The sequence below is a fragment of the Astatotilapia calliptera genome, chromosome 14 (assembly GCF_964374335.1).
Source record: "Astatotilapia calliptera chromosome 14, fAstCal68.1, whole genome shotgun sequence".
NCBI lineage: Eukaryota > Metazoa > Chordata > Actinopteri > Cichliformes > Cichlidae > Astatotilapia > Astatotilapia calliptera.
The window spans coordinates 25994617-26014629 of record NC_137435.1 but is presented as its reverse complement, the minus strand read 5'-3'; the positions used below and the strand labels follow the sequence as shown (position 1 = coordinate 26014629).

General features: G+C 41.7%; 1 protein-coding gene across 2 annotated transcripts in view; it reads right to left on the bottom strand.

Annotated features, from left to right (window-relative positions):
* lekr1 (Leucine-, glutamate- and lysine-rich protein 1) overlaps positions 1 to 20013 on the bottom strand; it is a 104575-nt gene that overhangs the window by 21380 nt on the left and 63182 nt on the right. For both annotated transcript variants that reach the window (XM_026191515.2, XM_026191514.2), the window contains exons 6-8: positions 15091 to 15172; positions 5721 to 5798; positions 2746 to 2949 (exon numbers count right to left, since the gene is read on the bottom strand). In XM_026191515.2, the coding sequence (XP_026047300.1) occupies positions 2746 to 2949; positions 5721 to 5798; positions 15091 to 15172 (364 nt within the window). The remainder of the gene's footprint in view (positions 1 to 2745; positions 2950 to 5720; positions 5799 to 15090; positions 15173 to 20013) is intronic.

The following is a 20013-nucleotide window of genomic DNA, read 5'->3' as shown; positions in this document are numbered from 1 at the left end:
ATGTGTGACCCCCTGGGAAGCGTGAGCGTGCAAGTTCAGCCCTCAGAAGGAGGTCTCGGGGGATTACAGGGAGGAATGATGGGAAAATCCGGGAACACTCTCTCGTTCACTCACACGCCAGGCTGCTTTTAAGGACAGGCAAATGTGTTTTTGTGCAGAGTGTGTGTGTGTGTGTGTGTGTGTATGTGTGTGTGTGTGTGTGTGTGTGTGTGTGTGTGTGTGTGTGTGTGTGTGTGTGTGTGTGCGTGTGTGTGTGTGTGTGTGTGTGAGTGGCTGTGTGCAGCGGGTGCTGCCTCATCAAAAGGCACACTCTATTTGCCTACTTCTGCTGATAAAATCTGTGTGCACACACACAGACAAAGAAATTAAACTGTCCGCACATCACAAAGGCAATTTCCACTTTTTTTCCCCTTTTTTTTGCGTGTTTGTGAATAAACAAAGCGGATCAACAGCTAACACAAATCTCTGCTGACATAATACATCCTCAGGGACACCACTCTCCACCTGGAAAGATGATGAAGATTTCAAAGGCGAGAATCTTCCCACACTCACACACACTTTCAAAGCTTTCGAGCTTTCAAAGCACAAATGGGCTGCCTTGTAAAGAAAAAATTGACATAAATTTACAGCAATAGCAATTTATGAACTGTTAATAAAAAAAAAGGAGGGAGAGCCATAATAAAAGTCAAGAACCAGACAAGGATGATATAATACTTTCCACCCAAGAAAACAGTGAGAAGATCAAGAGTACACCAAGAGACGAGCTTAAAAAAAAACGACAGCGAGAGAGAAGGGTAAACACAGATGAAGGCGATATCTTAGATGTGTGGTTGAAATAAATCTCCTCTATTCTTTTATTAGCCTATATAAGAAAAGCCAGAGGCATTAAAACTGCTTCTCTGTGGGGCTAGAACGAGTTTGCTCTCGAGTTCATATTTGTCACGAAAACTCTGCAGCTTGAAACCACTGGAAACAAGCCCTCACCCATTTTTGGATGAGGAAGCACACGGATACTCCTGACCTCTCTTGACTTTTAAATCTTTCGCTCTGAACCCGCTTTCTGCCACTTTTTCTTTCCTCCTTCTCCCTCCACTTTTCCTCTCCGCTCCGTCTCTCTGTTTTAAACTTTGTGTCAGTTAGACTGAATCAAAGGCACGCTGTCAAGTTTCGTGTGTGTGTGAGTGTATGAGTGAGTGTGTAGATTGTGTGCGGCCCCTGTGACCCATGCTGTGTGCATGCGAAAGCCAGACAGTGTGTGAAGTAACCACCGAAACCACAGTCACAGTCTCCATCCCTCCTCCCTGAAACACTCCTAGCCTTCTACCTCCCTCTCTCTTTCACTCTCCTTTCCTACTTTCTATCCTCACTTTCTCCATAATTTGTTCTCCTTTTTCCTGCCTCCTTCTGCTCTCTTCACCGTCCCTCTGTACTGACCTTCTTGTCCATCCCTGCAATTTCACCACTCCCTCAATCTTACTCTGGCCTGGGGAAAATTTTGCCTGCCAGCTGTTAAGATTGCCCTTTCACTGTCACTTCACAACTGCTTTTCATCGGCAGCTATTTAAAGAGCTGCCGTTCCGAGTTAACGTAGAGATGATGGGGTGAATTATCCTTGCTGCTGCGACTGAGTAGTAGCAGTAATTTGGCTGTCTTTATTACACAGCTGCCACTTTTACTTTCAATCTTGTTTTTTAGTCCTTTTTCACATATGCTCACTAAATGGCTTTGCATATACCATAAAGCATAAATAAAGTACCTATAGTTCCTCTACTGTACTACTACATGTAGTGTAGGCTGCTCTGAGCGGTCAGTAAGAATAGAAAAGTGATATATATTAAAGATGATTTGAATCCTTACAAGCAGACCAAGGATTATTACATAGTAAACTAGTAAACCAGCAAGCACAGCCTGTGGCTCATGTGGTACAGCAGGCTATCTACCAATCAGATGGTCAATCTCTCCTTGGGCCAGAGTGAACCTCAAGTTACTTTCAAGGCATCCATGTGAATGTTAGATAAAATAAATGAGTTGGATAGATGGATACACGTGTGTTTGGGTGAATGATACTTGCTCTAAAGAGGACGCTGAGCACAGAACTACGACGAGTGTTTCTGCTCAAATCAGGCAATAAAAGTGCTGGAAGGGGATAATGTGCAGCACATACTGTAGAGAGGAATGTGTGCCTGTGGGTGTGCGTCAACAGGGGATAAAGCTGGACCCAGGTAGCGCTCTAAGTGGAAGCACAGAAGGAGTGGTGATAAGACAGATGCTGCAGATGTGTAGCAAAAGTCTGTAATGTGAAAAGGGTGAGAAAGACCAGAGAACTGCAAGTCCTTTCATGGGTCGCTGGAGGTCGGTGGAGGTGGTTAAGTTGTCTGCAGCAAGAAAAAAATAAAGGGCTTTTGTTTCACGACATTTCACCAGCAGCCACAGAGAGGGTGAATCTGTGTCTGTGTGAGTCATGAAACTTTACAGGTGTGAAGATGAAAAATGCGACAGTATACCATCCGAGCTATGGGGCCCCATGTCTCCTTCCCACGCCCCTGTCCCACAATTGTCTTAATTTTTTGTGTATCTGTAACTCCTAAAATTGGTTGCTTTTTCTCCACATGTGTCTCTGTTACAAACTCTGATAAGATTAAATTACTGCTGTTTGTTTCACTGGCAGCACTTTTATAGATCAAAGTTAGCACCTATGCTGCAAAATGATGAACTACAGAATAGAACAGAAGTCACAGTCATCACCTTTCTTTCTTCAGCTCTCTTGTTTCCTGCTCTGTATTCTCCAGAGCTCTCCTTAGTTGTGTCACTTCCTCTGCAGCTGCAAAGTACTTCCGGTTCATCTGCTCCTCTCTCTGACTGCAAGACAACAGCTGCTTCTGCATTGCATCACATCTCTGTTGGCATGACAACCACCTCTCATGTTTCTCCTCCAGCTCCACTTGTAACCTATGAAAAAGACACATAAGATGAGCGTGCACACATGGCAAGGTTTGCTTTTCAACTCTGTACTGACAGGTCAACCGGTCTGTGTAAGCACCAAGGACAGTCTGTTAGATAAGAGAGAAGCCGTTCATTCTCCAACCTTATCAGACTTCCAAAAGTCAGGAATCCAGCAGGTGAAAAAAAAACTGGGACTTTTAAAGTTCATTGGGCCTCATTTACTAACAGTGTGTATACACAAATCTACGATTTATCAATATTTTTGGCTATGAATTTGTTCGTACTTTAGGAACAAATTTATAAGTTACCTTTTTGTGCGTACGAACAAATACCAGCGGCTGGAATTTAAACACAAGTCTAAGCCTACTACTACTACTGCTACTAATAACAACAATAATCAATCTGATTATTATTATTGCCTTTTGGACAGTATATACAGCTGTCTAAAACACTGTGTTCATGACTACAAAAGCAGGCATGTAAAGGAAATAAATACTACAGCTGAGGGAAAGCATAGCCACGCTATGGAGGAAGCTCATTTGCGCCACTTGTATCCACGATCCCATTCTTTTGGCTCGTGACCATGGGTGCAGGTGGGGACGTAGATCGACGAGCTTCACACTCAGCTCTGTCTTCAACTCAAGAGACTGGTGCAACGCCCACATAACTGCAAACGTACATATTCCATTACCTCTTATCATATCTTAAATGTTATTATCTTCCATTAAAAAGGACTTCAATCATTGCCAGATGTCATCACTCCGAGTCTAATTTCTTGGCACTGTGCTATGGGTGCTGGAGAGTCAGGTTTTTTTTTTTTCAATTTCATATGAGGAGTTTCTATTCGGGGCTGACAGATCACGTCTTCCTTGTCCTTTGTGCAGGGTAAGAACGTTTCCATGCACCAATTAGAAAATGATGTTTCCTCCTTTATTAGTTTTAATCTTTTAACTTTATGCACATTGCATCAAGCAAAAATTCAATTATATGCAACATTCTCTGACTGGGGGAAATTTGTTTACCATTTAAACCTATTTTCTGCATTCTCCAGCATATAAAATAAAATACTTTTTTGTGTTTACACTCGCTCTTTCAAATAGATGCAAGTAAAACACAGAAAAAATAAATAAAATCAAAGATTCAACAGCACTAAGTCCTGTCACTGTTAAATCCATCTTCACCTGTTAAGCAGGAGCGGTCATGTCAGTGGGGAGATCCGGGTGTCTCTCTGTGAATTTCACATTCCCGTAGCAGCGTGCTCGGTGCTCGCTCAGATTTGAAGTTAAATCTTTTGCTTCCCGCAGACAGTTAAAAAGCAGACACTAATGTTTTTGTCACCTTTCACAGAATCAAACTCAAAGTAATGTCAGTACTTTCAAGCTTTAAGCACTGCATGGTCGTACTCTCCCCCACACTCCAGATTATCCATTGTTGTTCTACACACGTCTGTTGTTGTCACGGACGTCGCACGCTCGTACGTCATTGTCATGAGACACTCTCACAAACAAAATCACGGTTTAGCAACGCAGTAACACAGCTTGCTTACGGGAGAGTAACAGTAATCCAATTACTTTTTTGCAATAGTAATCCATTGCTTTACTGGTTACTTGAAAAAAGTAATCAGATTACCGTATCCATCTCTGGTCCAGAGTACCAAATTTACTTGACTGTTCATTCATGAAAAAACACAGGAGAAAAATAATGAACGGGCAGGTGCACTACCTACGTTGGTCACAGATCTCGATGCTTTATTAGGAGGCAGACAAGCAGGATCAAGTGTTTTTGAGAAAACAGAGAATGAGATGGGCTGACAAAGAAAAACAGAGCTCTAAAGTGGTGTCAAACACAGAAAGATATGGATTCTCTTGTCTGTTCTCGCTTTTATCTGCTTTAAAGGAACATATTAAAGGAAACTGCAGGGACATTCAAATAAACCTATTTCAAACTACGTGAAGCAAGCGTAACTGGACAGATTCACAGATTGAAGTTCAATTTCGAAATCAGTACCTGCAGCGTTAGAAAGCAGGCACTCATTGGTTTCCCTGCAGAAGCCAAAGTGTTTTGACCAGATAAACATTGTCTTTTACCTATGGTCTCCATTTTTGGGGCAGTTTAGTAAATTGCTGTCTCCTGTTACATTTTCAGGTATGGGGGGATGTTTCTTCAATCTCTCATCCTTCTAAAATAGCTTCCACCTCCCCTAGCAGAGCACCGCTTTATGTTGAGCCGTATAGGAGCCAGAGGGTTAGATCAGAGGCTTCAGTGTGGGAGGGGAAATAAATCGACGGTGTAATTGAACGCATCAGGCTGCCAGCATCTTAGAACGGGAATACCAGCAAATACCATGTGAAAAAATACACACCCTACATTTATCGCCTGCATGGAAAGATGAGAGGCCTTGTGGGTATACACATGTGGGTTGTGTGAGTGTGACACACATGTGTGTTAGTGTGACGGACTACTGCTTTACCTCGGCATAGCTACAGTACAGTATGTCTACGGATGCGCGTGTGTGTGTGTGTGAAACGTGATTCCCCGGCAACTAAGAAGTGCTTCCATCTGTCGTGCCAGCCTCACACGAGCTTTGGCTGTGTCGCCGGCACTTTATGGAGCCTAAGATCTCCACAAATGATCCAAGGGCCAACAGTTATACAGCCACCTCTCTTTGGGAGGAAGGAGATGGAGCACAGGAAGAGAATAATTGGAGAAGAATGAGTGGGATGAGAGTTGTGGTTGTGGGAAAGTTGGAGCGTGGAGAAACAGAAAGAGGAGCAAACCTGAGGAGCTTTCCTCTGTGTTCCTTTTCAGAGTCTTCTAGCTGGGACAGCTGCTCCTCACTCCGTCTCTTCTGCTCTCTGGAGACGAAAAGCACATGGCACAGGTGATCATTTCCACCATTTGTTGAGTAAATACATTTATGACCAATTTATGAGCATAGATCTAATATAGCAAGCATTAACTCCCATACCCACAGTTCACATTCAGCCAGAAGGAAATCCATATTCCCTGGGTATGTTTTTTTACAATCTCGAGTGTCACTGTAGAGTACTTGAGCAAGATGCCAAATCAATACAGCTGCTATTCTGCGCACTCCTTGACTTGAATCTCCATGTGGAAGAAGCCAAGCTTAACAATGAATCCTCCCTCTGGGATCAGCAAAAGTTCAAGCATATTGTAACTCTTCGAGCTCAAAAAAGTGCTGCTGTCTGTCAGTTTGCAACTAAATTGAGTTGCTATGTTGTGATTTTAATGTAAAAAAAAAATTTAGATGGTGTTTTTTAGATCACCTCTTGTTCTATGGGCAGCTGCTGCCTCTTCTCGAGAAAGTAAATCGGCTTTAATTCTAATAGTGCGTGCCATGACAGTGTGTGATACTCCTACCTTCCATGCATACACATACACAGACACACACATACTTTACCCTAACCCCCCTAACCCTGCCGGCTTCTCAGTCTAATCCCCTCTCTGGCGGCATGATCAGTTAATGTGTTTGGGTGTATGCGTGCGTGCCAGTATGTTTTCGGCCGTCTAGCCCTGTGACCTTGCAAACACACGCAACGAGGATATAGACTGAGAAGGCCTGCATGTCTGAGCTCAGAGGGAGGCGGCCTGTTTTCACTTCCAGTGAGACAGATTTTGTTTTTTTCCTCTGACAAACACTTTGGAATTATTTGTACATTTCAACAAAAGTGGATTCACAGCCGGAGCAGCTCCTCACTCTATAAGTTCTGTAATCTGCATTTCATGAGTGATTTGATTGCTTTTTAGTAACAGTTCAAGCTCTAAAAGCAACATGAAATATGTCTAAATGCTTCGCACAGACACCTGAATGAGAATGTGCAGGCCTAAACCAACTGTAATTTCAGCAAAGTTTTAAAAGTGTGGCTTTAGCCTGACCTTTCTGATTATTTGTCAAGCCAATGCTTGGGGACTAACAGCTCTGACCCTGCAAAAATGGCAGCTTTCCCCCTGAGATGTACGTCTAAAACTATATAAAAAAAAAGAAAAGACAAGCAAAGGCAACACAGTAACGGCAGCTAATGCCAGACAACCACATTAAATCCATGGCGGAGAGATGAGTTCAGGGTGACACGTAAGGTGTGAATGTGATAGCAGCCAGTGAAAGTATGCGAATGTTAGTCACAGACAGAAGCACAAATACAGACACATAATGAGAGTAACACTCGCAGCTGTCTGGCTCCAGTTATCAGCCTCCCGCTCTTTGTACCTTCTATCACACTCACACATCTCCATCCCATTCTCTCTCTCGCTTGCTCTTTTTTTTTCTTAACCTTCTTTTCTTCCCGGGCATCTACCGATGATTTGGAACAGACCTCCTGCATTCTTTCTATTCAGCTACAGCATAATACAATTCATACTTTACAAACTACTATGCCTTGACCCTCTCACTCTCCCTCCCTTTGTGTTTTCAAGGTCAGAGATGACATGATATCTATCTCACAATATCTTACTCTCAACTGCTGTTTCCGTTCTTTCTATTCTTTATCTCCCGGTCTCCTGTTCCTGACTCTTTTTCCTCTGAGGTGAAAAGGGCCTTTGAGGGAGAGAAGGATGACTGAGAGAGAGAGAGAGAGTAAAATGGTGGTCGGTGGTGTTTTCTTTGTGACTTTGCAGGCTTCAAAGTGCAGTCAAGTCCACAGTGCTCCGTGAGAGCGCTGGAGGACTTTGGGCACATTTGTGGCTACAGGCATGTGGTGCACACAGTTTGCACATGGAAACAAAGTGAGAGTCAGAAGAATCTATTATCACATATTATCAGTAGATGTGTCAGAAGCAGGTTACGATCACAACATGAGGATTCCAGGAAAGTTCCTCCAGGGGAGGGGAGATGGGTTCAGAATAAAAACAACAAAATCCCTTAATAGTTTTTCCCACTGAGTGGACCGAGTTATGTCACTATCGGTAAACCCTGCACGAACTTGAAACGAGGTGAAAAAGCTTCCTGGTTGTGCAAGATTTAATCAAAGTAACCACAGGAGATGTGGCATGCGCAATCACAGCCTGACAGCACGTAGCATTCAGATCAGAGCCGTCACATGTTTGCAGGCTTCAGCTGGATGACTGATGGAATCACATTAATCTTCGCCCGTCCTTCGTGGCCACATTTCGTTCCCCTGCGTAATTAGATGTGTCACACAGTTCAGGAATGCCTCGTAAAAGTGAAGCAGACCAGGAAAATATTCGAGTGACCAAAACTGCGCACGGTTTGCTGCCGATCGGGCCTGAAGCAGGACAGGTGGCAGTCAGTGGAGGATGTGGTGAATCGCAACACCAAAACTGAAATGCTGACTCAGAGTGGTGTTGTTCTTGGCAACCGGTCACAGGAAAGCAGACACTTGCAACATTAGGGAAATGCATTTATTTTTGTGGTGTGTGCTTACAAAAGAGTGAGATTTCTTTTGAATTTGAAAAGGGAAGAGGAAAGAAAAAAAAGTCTTCTTTCTCAAAGGGCTGTGGCTGATTTTTATCTAGCATGTGATAAACAGCAGAGTGTGGTGAGGGTGGAAAAAAAAGACAGAAAAAAATCTGTTTCTGTGTCAGAGAACTCGTGGGAAACGGGGCATCCTGAGAGCAGTCGCTATACTACTGCCAATAACCACACAGACATATGACATAATGCACACACACTGGCTTTAATGCACACATGCGGGCACACACATACACAGGGCAGCCAGCGTGCATCATCCTTATGAAAACAAGCTGTTTCACATCAATCACATCAATCCTTTGCTCTTTCTCTCTTGACCTTCACTCATTTCACCAACCACTCTTTCATCTTTCCTCTCGTGCTCCATGCGTCCTATCCCATCTTTCATCTAACCCTCTCTTCCAACTAATCCATCCTTTTAACCGGGCCTGCGTCTGCGTTGGATGAGCCATGTGTTCGTCCTCTGATGAAAGGACGAGCTCGGTGTCTCCTGCCAATCAGAAAGCAGCAGGACTCTTCCCAACACCTCTTCCAAACGACTCATCCTGAGATATAGGCGGAGGTTTGTGAAGCTCTCTGTGATGCACTGACAAATGCTGACAGATGATACATAGCCAGTAGCGTGAGTCATAAATCAGATTAATAAAAGTTAATCCACACAAGGAGCAGAGTTTGCATGCACAGTGTATTATAAATTAGCGTTATTTTTGGATGAAAGGAAGGTGATAAAAGTATCCTAAAAGTCTGTAAGTCACTTTGTTTGCAAATGAGAGAACAAGCTGCCCTTGGCTGGTCAGAATGCACAGCAAGATCAAAAAAACATTCCACAGCTGTGGACTGTCCTCAGATATGTGTGTTTCCAAAGCAACCAGATAGTGCCACAGAAGCAAAACAGGTGTGGATGTCTGATTGAGGTGTGCGTCAAAGGTTGGGGAGTTGTCATGGCGATGGCTTTTACACACAGATTATTATTTTTTTGCTCTTAAATATCAAGAGTGAATCGAGGGTCCAACATGCTCTGGAGATGTGAAGATACAAGTTGAGACTAAAAGGATTCAGGATGCACAGAGACGCCCATAAACTCCCACAAAACAGCGTCTGTGGGCATTTTAGTCAGCGTCAAGCGGGCAGTGAAAGGAGGGTCGACTCAGACGTCCCATCTGGACCTCAGTCTTGACCTCGGCTGACTGTCTGCCACACACGAAACAGATTAATCACTCCCTTGTGCTCATTGTTATTTCTAACCAGCGACATTCGTTCAAGTAGAGCACAAATCTGTGGCACACCCATGCAGTGTTTAACAACTTGTTTAGAACATGCAAACCACACAGCAGTTAAAATCAGCTGTTATATTTATGCATCGGGATTTAAATTAATAAAACTGAAAAATATTCTCTATTGCACTTTCTTATAATACTTACTTAATAACAAAATCGGCAGCATTAGTAATAATAACATTATTTATGAATGAATATAACTTGTTTGGTTTTGTTTTTTAACACTGGCACTTTTTTAAGCAAAGCAAGATGAATTTTTATCAAGACTAACACAATTATTCCTGAATTAACTGACGTAACGTTTACTCAATATTACACTTAAGGCACTTTGTACTTTTATTCGAGAAGCACTTCATTTGATTTCCAGGTAAAAAAAAAAAAAGATTAAAGCAAGAAATATGATACCAAGATACAAAAATAAATATACCCAGTTTTGATAAATATTCAAGCAAATTTACAAAACATGTTCAGACAGTTGACGTGCCAAACTGGCCTACAGCTACCATTGTAATTGACAACAGTGAGGAACTGCTCAGATACCTACATGTCAGCCCCTGTTTCTCTGTCATCATCTCCACACACACCCTTTATCATGCAATAAAGTCTTAGACTTGAACATATTTGCCTGATCCTTCTCACCTAACTCATCATGCAACATGTCCTTAAGGCTGATTCTCCCTGTAGCATTCTATCTCCATATGTCAGGTCGCGTCAGATTGCAAACCTCGCCTCCGTCATCTCTGTCTCTGCATTCATCCCTGTGTTAGATGGATGTGCACGTTCCACATGCGTGGCCACAAAGTCAAATTAAGGTTGGGCACATGCAAGCATGCAGAGGCGTGAGCAGTTTTTATGGCAAGAAAGAGGGCAGCGGGTCAGATGGAATTAGCTTAAAAATAAAACACAAAAGTACAGAATGAGAACGATCCGTTTCATGCAAAAGCAGTCGAAGAGAAGAGGACACGGACATGGAAAGAAACACAGGAAAACTATTATTTGTGCACCACAGTAAACTGTTTGCTTTCTTCAGTTTCCCTGAAGAAATATAATATTCTTTGCGATTGATTGCAAACAGACTTGTAACTGGGGACCAGTATCTAAGCATGTTTTTAATTCTAAATACGCACCAGTGACATCAGTGAATGTTAACCTTGAATTATATTCACACTGCTGTGTACAGTGCAGTGCAAAAGTCTTGAACCGCAATGAGCAATAGTTCTCCAGGCTTTCTGAAGATGATCCTTCCTTTTTGTGTGTTTGGGGTTTTCTTATGCACATGATACGTGTTTCACAGACCCACACGCTACAGAATAATTATGAATTAATTCCACAATCTCAATCATTCTGCATATATTACATTCAGTACCATCAGTAATGTTTCTAAACCCGATTAGCATTGAATAAATCCTGAAGCACGGTGAATTTATTTGCATCATTTATTGTAAAGTTTGCTCCTGTTGGAGGAAGATGAGGTTTCTCTTGTCCAGGCTGAAGTGAAGAAGCAGTCCTTCTTCTGGAAAACCTGAAGTGCTTCTTCTTTTTCAGGCACTTTTCCTGTAGACTTTTGTTCTGTGCTATGAGATTTGTCATCTCAATAATAAGTTCTTTGTGTTGTAACTCAAATTTTCTCCAGCCCTTTAATTTTTCGTGACTTTTTCATGCTTTTCTTGGAGTTCTTACTGTTTCTCTTGCAGCTCTTTATATTTTTCTTCTTGAACTTTCTTATCCTCATGCATGTTGTGGTTTGTTTGTTGTACTTTGTCTTGGATGCCCAGCAACTCTTGATGTCTCCTCTGCAGTTCTTGAAGTGTAGACTGGATAGTTTGTTTTTTCTCTTGTCGTCACTTCTCCTCTTGCATTTCAGTGTTTACTGTGCTTTGTTATATAGTCCTTTCAAATTGGTATTTTTGCTCACCATTGCTTGGATTTTACTCTGAATTTCTGTGCATCTTTTCTCCTGTTCTTGTTTCTTATCCTCAATTTCATTGTTTTTGTCCTTTGCTTTGTAAATAATGGTAATTCTGTATTTTTCTTCATGAAGTATTGGAGAACATGTTGTAGTGAATATTTTTTCGAGGGTTAAAAAAGGTAATCGATGGGAAAATTTGACCTGCAGTGAGCAGTTAAAGTGTGCATGTGAAAACACTGTTTGTGCTTGATGAAACGTCGCTGCCAAGTCACAGCTTATCAAACAGCTGTAAAAAGACATTTTACCACAGCAATAAATGTCGTCCTCCTGCTGGGAAGAAAAAGACTGATGTTCCTGAACACATCCTCGTGGGACTCATGAGGGTTTGAGAAATTATTAATTTTAACCGAACATCCTGCTCCATTTTGTTGCGTATCTTTATCTTTAAGGCTAAAGGCAGGAAGCAAAAAGCTCTGTGAGGTTTTACAAAGGGATGCAAATGTTTCTTTTTGTTGTCCAATTTACACAGCTGCATGTGTGTATGTTCTATTTATACACCTGTGGCTTATGGCAGAACTTGTCAAACATGGCAATAAAACACCTGCAAAGAAGAAGTGCCATTTCACTGAATGCAAAACTGAAACATGGTTATCTCAGATCTGGAATCACGAGCAGAGCAGAGAATGACTGAGGCTGTCAACTCAGTGGCAGAAGTGGAAAGCCTGTCGACAGCAGGATGGCCGGCAACTGTTCCTTTATCCAAGAGCTAAACACTCATGAGCTGGAAAACATTAGCCAAGGTGAAATTCGGTGGACTGATCATTTTAGTAAACAGACTGAATTTTAATAAAACATGTAATTAAAGCAGACATATTGTACTCGTTTTTAGTTCCATATCCTGGGACTTTGGAGAGTTCCTTATTTCTCCCACACTGGTCCCAGCCCCTCAGTCTAGCCCCTGTCTGAAACAAGCTCCTCTACTGTTAATCTATAATTTTACTTTCAATGTAATAGAGAGAGACACAATATTAACCAAAAATCCAGAAAAACGCATTATATAAATGTTATAAATTTCCATATTATTGTGAGAAAAAAGTATTGTTCTCCAAGCAAAACATGACTTCATTCATTCATTCATTCATTCATTCATTGGTGGAGAAACCCTTGTTGACGAGCACAGCGATAAGATGTTTCTTGTAGTTGGTCGCCAGGTTTGCACACATCTTTTAGCCCACTCCTCACAGAAACTCTCTAAAACCTTTAGGTTTCTTGGCTGACAACTGAAATCTACAACTCCGTCTACAGATCTTCTACAGGACTGAGGTCTGGAGACTGGCTAGGCCACTCCATGACCTTAAGTGCTTCTTCTTTAGCCACTCCTTTGTTGCCTTGTTGGGATGTCTCCGGTTACTGTCACGCTGAAAGAAAGCCTCTTCCATGACCCATTTCGAGTGCTCTCACGGAGGTTCTTATACAAGATTTTATTGAACATGATTCCAGAGCACAGGTGAATCTGCAAAAGGAAAATATGCTGCTGCAGGTCTGTACCGCTCTCCACCACACACGGGCAGCTTTATGGAAATCAGACAGATATCATTCATAACACTGACAACACTGCAACAGAATTAACGGAGCGGGAAAATGTTTTGCCTGATATAACTGGAAAAGATGCCAAACAAAAAAACTCGGGCACACCTTTTCTACCTTATTTCATAATCTAGACTTAAATGCTCATAAACACAGCCACCTTTCGTTAGGAACATCAATTGAACCAATGCACAATATAACAACCACAGCTATTCACAATCCTCTAGTTCCCACATAGCAAGCAGGTCTGGCCCAGATCTGGTATCAAGCCGGCACTGCTGGCTGACTTCTGGCATGGTAAGTGGTAGGGCTGGGCAGTATCATACTGTTCACGGTAATACCGGTAAAATGTTGGGCAACGATAGAAAAATGAAATATTGCGATAGAATATGGGTAAAACGCGCATGCGCAGTGCCTTTGTTGTCATACGCACACAGCGGAAAAAGCATGGCGGCGAAAGCAGATTGTTAGAATTGGTTTGTAAAAATGCTGCAACTTCAGTGGTGTACTCAGATACACAACAAAGCACTATTTTTGTTAGCGCATGCTAGCGGGACGTCGTTATTACCGTGTTTTTTTGGAAAATACGGCACACTTAAAATCAATCCATTGATTTTCCTGAAAATCGACAGTGCCCCTTATGTATGAATTCTGGTTGTGTTTACTGACCTCGAAACGATTTTATGTGGTACACGGCGCTCAAAAATCTGTCAAATGTTTTAGTACGACTTTGCTAAGCTACGAACCCGGACTGCTTGATGGATTGTCGGAGCGTTATGGCTACCGTAGGCAGGAGCCTCGCGGAGTGATACGTACTGTGCTTCAACATAATATTACCGTATTGTGTGTGTATAACCTCTTTATTTCTCAAAACTATTTGAGCACCACAAAAGATTTCCACCCTGAAAAAATAAATTTGCCGTCATGTTATAAACACTATTCTATCATCCCGAGCTGCTCTTTTTTACAATGCGAGTGCAATAAATTGCTTTACTTTGTCTGTAAAACGATGAACATGATATATCTCACCTAAATTAACAATCTTACTCACACTCCTCTGAAGCGCAATAAACCCAAGAGTTGTCAAAACCTGAAGACTGGCAGGAACTGCATAGTTTCTCTGGGTTTGGCACAGTTGGACCCAGTTCCTCATGTTCTTAAAGAAAACAACTTTTGAAAGCCTAAAGCGGCATATGAGCCAACTATCATCCTGAGTCATAAAATCACAACTTGTTCTCATCTGCTCATCAAAAAGCTCCTCCAACAGCACCACATAATAACATTACGTACAGCTTTAGCTATTTGTCTGATTAAAATGTTGCATTTTTTTTATTTATTAAAAAAGACAAGCTAAAAACTACAGTCACAATTAATAAAGTGCTTTCCTAAAGGAAAGTGGAGGAATTGAGGTATGTGTATGTGCAAACAGACAGAAATATGTGATGGCAATAAAAAATAAATAAATGTACAATATGACATATTTTAAAGTGTCAGAATGTAACAACTACAGCATTATGTCAATGACGTCTATGGATTGTGTTACTAAAATAAAACACCAACACCCAGTTTCTGGATGGACTACAAAAACAAAAAAACAGTCACTCCTGAGAAAGCTATTTTCTACATATCATGTATTTATCCTCTGAGCAGACCTTTGTTTTAGTCTTTACAGTAAAATCCTCTGGTGTTGCAACCTGACAAGCCTGGTATGCAGACAGTGAGCATTTCCTGGTCTGGGTGGAGTCAGTGAGGCTGCACTTGGCTGAGGGAAGTTATGTGTAGAGTAAAAGCCTTGCAGTGACCTGCTCTTTACCCGGCATATTTCAAATACCACGGATCACCTGCGTCCACATCGGTGCACGTGTTTGCGTGCGTGTTTGTGTGTGTGTGTTTTGTTTGTTTTACCACATACTGCAGACACTTACATCAGCTGCTGACTTAGGCACTCTTTCTCTTCTCTCGTGTTCTGAAGCGCCACGCTGGAATTCTTCAACTCCTCACTCAGTGCTGTTTACACAGACAGACACACAAACGATTACTTCATCCGATGAAGATGCGGTAAAAGCTTACAAAAGTCATCCTGCATAAAGACAATCCGGGGGTACATGAGAGCGACGGAGTGGGCCGTGTTTTCTATCAGATGGTTCATTGGACTTGAGCAAAGGAGGACGGCTCACATTAAATAAAACACTGTGCAAATGTGACATTTGTAATAATGAGGAAAAAACACAAGTGGAGGAGGAAGAACACAAAATAAAGCTCGTAGTGTATCATAAACAAGAGCTGATGTGAGAAATACACGAGGGTTGGTTAAAATAAAAAGTCATAGCCACGAGCTGAACATGAGGAAGAGAGGGAGAGCCGAAAGACGGGAACGTGTTGACAGGAAAGCTGGGACTCGGGTGGTAAAACAGTGATATGGTAGGGCAGCCTGTGTTGTTGTGTGTCTGACGCCAAGGAGCTGCTGTATTGCTGCTGCTTCTTTACTTCACTGCCACCTTGGTGGTTCGATACAGCATGTAGACAAAACCAAATCACTAGATTAAAAAAATAAAACAAGAATAAAATAGCAGAGAAACGTGAATCTTGAAAGGATCTTTAAACAAAGGCTTAATCTAGATGTGTGCTGCACAGGTATGGGGGGCAATCATTATTCTGCCGGTTTCCAGGCCACTGAATACATGTATTAAAAACGGACATGGAGGAAATGGCTGACTGAGATATTTAGACTTTTGTCAGGCCAACAGCTTGTAACACTGCAGCGCTGGACTTCTTTCTCCATGCAAGAGTGGCTCTCATGCAAGAGAAAAGCATTTATGCTTCGAGTCTGAATAGTGAATAACATGCCACTGTTTTCACTGGAAAATCCCTGTGCATGTAGCTGTCATAAGTGTAAATATTTGCATACCAGCCCTCGTCTTCAGCTAAATATGTATAAAATGACAAAGGCTTGCAATCATAAATTGCATAATCGGCAAGCACGGGCATGTACAGCTGCCAGTGGAAGTGGGCCACCGGTGTTTATCGATGATGGTTCTGCTGATAGAAGCAGCAGGACGAACTGTAAAGTGTATAGAGCAATACTCTCAGCTCATATTCAGAGAAATGCTACAAAACTGATCAGACTCAGTTTCACGGTGCAAATGGATAATGATCCAAAGCGTACCGCAAAAGCAACCCGAGAATTTCTCGAGGCAAAGACGGGATATTCTTCATTGGCCAAGTCAGTCATTTTATCTCCAGATAGCGCATGTTTTTGAATTACCGAAGACAAAACTGAACGCAGAGAGACACCCAAACAAGCAGTAACAGGAGGCGGCTGAAGTAAAGGCCTGGCAGAGCATCTCAAGGGAGGAAACACAGCATTTGGTGATCATGAGTTCAAGACTTTAAGGAGTAATTGACTGTAAAAGACTTCCATAAAACTGTCAAAAATGATCTTTATATTTAAAGTAACGTTAGGTTGTCTAAACTAATACAAACTGCTTGTCAGTCAATTGTCCATTTATTCAAAACTACAAAAGAAATGTTACTGTACCAAAACTTTGGGACTTAACTGTAGATTTTTAATGCTTTGTTCACCAAGTTAAACCGTGAGGACTATTAGCATGAACTACTGTTAGGTTCTGTGGCTCTGCAATAATCAATTGGAAATAAAAGCATAAACTGAAATTTTATGGTTGTCTAGAAACATGAATTCTGACATTTGTCAGATAACTATGATAAAAAAGCTTATATTGTTATTTCTTTTGTGGTGTGTGGCTATTTATTGTTAACAATGAGAGTCACCTTTAAAGCAAAGCTAATTTAATATTAGGAAATTTAGTACATTACATAAGTACTACATATTCAAAAATTTAAAAATGAAAAAGCAACTCCTGCAGGTTGTAATAACTGCTGCAGTATGAAGAAATGTGTAGAAACATAATCGAGTTCAAGTTATTTATGATGTTTTGAAATCATGCCGGAGAAGTGGAGCTCTATAGCATTTTTGTTGCGTTGCCACATAATGCGTTGTACGGCAGGGTATCGTGGCTGCAGGCCTGGAGAGCTCTCAAACCAATGTCAGCCTGACATTCTCCTGCTCCCGTCTTTGTTTTCTTTGCTCTCTCCCTCTCTTGTTTTCTCTCTTTTCACTTCACCGTCTCTCTTCTCTCAGTCTTTTTTTTTCATCCAGCTTCCTCTCTTTCTGTGTCTCCGTTTTCTCCCTCTCACCCTTTTCTCTTTGTTTCTTATCTTGGCTCTAACTTCCATTCCCCCTTTCTTTCGCTCGCTCTTTCAGCAGGAAAAGGGGAATGTAGGAGGTCCTTCTCCAACTGGCAATACACTGGTAATTGCTTTCTGGTCACTGTGACATGACAAGGTCTGCCAGGCTAAAGCGGCACAGCTACACGCTCAGAAGGACACGCGCGCGCACACACACAGCAAAGGCAAGAAGTGCGTGCGTGAAAAGCAGCAAACACACTGAAACACGAGCCCCGACAAAAGGCTCGCACAGAAAGACTCGCAAATAAACACTGCAGCAGCAGTCGTGTCCAAACAGCAATAGCTGTATAAATACTTGATGGAGCAGAAAGGTTTTGCGATGACAGCGAACCAGCTGGTCTGACTTTCTCCGCAGCCCTTCTATTGTGTCCTCGCTGCTAACAAAAAGACACACACAGTGTAACAAGGTGGCTGTAAAAATTACAGCAACTTACTAGCAGCTGGCCACAGACATTTTAGAATAGCCTCGCTGTATTGTCACTGGGGCTTCTTTACTTTGTGCTGTGCTGCAGTCACAGAACATTTTATTTACTCTATAATACACCACAGAGCAGTACATGACTGCTTTTGAACGCCAATACTTTAATAAACAACTTCTTCCCTTTGACATATTGACCAGTTATGTGGGGCTGGGTCGATATGTTCTCATCTGATCACATCCTTCCAGATTGGACGATCATTGATGTTTTGTTTAGGAAGAAAAGCATTTGTTTTGTTATTTTTGGCAAAGGGAGGACGAGACAAGATGTGAGAACTCCTCAGTCCTCAGCAACTTTGGACTCGGCCAACCTAACGCAAACTGCCAGGTCCAGTGTATTTAGTGTTTATGTGTTCTCGACATTTGCTTGGCTGCAAACAACAATGTCAAAGAAGTCGTTAATGTGGCTCCATTCTGTTAAGTAAGATGGCCAAGTAGTCAACTGGAAACTTTGCGGCGGTTTGCATATAACAGCTCAACAACCAACAAGGAAGAGCATCCAAGAGCAGTGAACTAACTTGTCTTTGTTAGGCTGTGTTTAGGGCTTGAGGCTTGAGTGTCAACATGATGGAATTGGCATATGTCAATATGTTTGGTTTAATTATAGGTTTAGATGACATTTGCATCCAGCTACAGCTTCTGTGAGAAGCAGCAGCTCCACCCTTAGACCAAGCTGGATCTGAAGCCTCTTCTGATTTAAATGGAAAAATGATATCGTGATTCTGTTTTTCCCCCTGGGACATGAGGCCTGTCAACATTACACTCAACTGTCCTGTTCAGATCAACAGCTGATATATTTCTAATTTCAGAAAATTGCATCAATATTGGCAGGTGGGCACGGGTCACTTCGGAGTCTGCTGCTAACATTTAAGTATAAAGTGATGAGGTCAAATCATTCAGTGAGCGTATACTGGCTTTTTATACCTAATTATTATTCATTTGCTGTAATATGGCTTGGAGGTAGAGTGCGCACCACACACTGCGGTAGCTTTAATGTTGAGGTAACGCCTCCCTGTGAAAAACGCATTGGTTGAAGTGTTGGGACATTTCAGCTGACCAAGATTTTCTTTGAGTGAGTACAGCTCTGCAAATAATTCAAACCCAATACCAGGGGAGATCAGAAAGTCAGTCCAGAAAACATAAGAACTCTTATGACCACAAACACAACGCTATGAACTCAAAGCACTCTAAAAACACCAAGAATAAGATTTACTCCATGGAGGGAAAAATATGTTACAGGACAAAAAACAAAGCTACAGTTTGACTAATCTAACTGCAGAATAAACTGATGTGGTAAATCACTGAGAGAGTGCAGGGGCTAAACTAAAACTTTGATTTTTATTTATGATGTTTTTATGGCAATATGATGATTTCAGTTTGCTTTGTGGGTCATAAGGCATCGTATGCACGTTACCCACATCTCTCCATGCCACATGACATATTGCTTGATTATGGTTTTTTGAAATTAGTCTCCCAAGGCCGAGTATATTGTTGTGAACTTTGAAAACAATCCATAAAAAAATGTGGGCAACATAGTAAGTTTTAACTGATTTAGACATTTGTTGTGATCTTGACCTGGAAGCGATTTTCACCAAAATTAAACCAGCAATTTGACAAATGATATCTTAAAATGCTCGACTGCTAACAAACAGGCAGACAAGCAACCAAATGAAACCGATTGCAAGCCCGCTCCCTTCAGAGGGAGATAAAAGGGGGGGTTCACACTAAGGATGTTTCAAACTACAGATTATCTTTGGCAAAGCATCAACATCTTTTACATGTGATTTACATAAACAGCAGTTTACAACTGCTTTTGCAAACACGCAGCAACTTCCGCAGCCTGAGGCTAAAGCTGTGGATGGACTGAAACAAGCAACGCCACTAATAACTCTAGCCGACTCCCATAACGTAGCTAGGTTACAGTAACCTACACTACAGGAGCCAAGGCAACATTAAGACCCTGCAAAATTGGAGCTACCTTTACAGTTACACACGCACACACTGGAATTTTTACACACTGGAGTCTACATTACTATAACATCACATTCTAAAGCATACCACATGCATTTTTGTGTGTCTGCCTAGTTTATTATGCATAATGAAA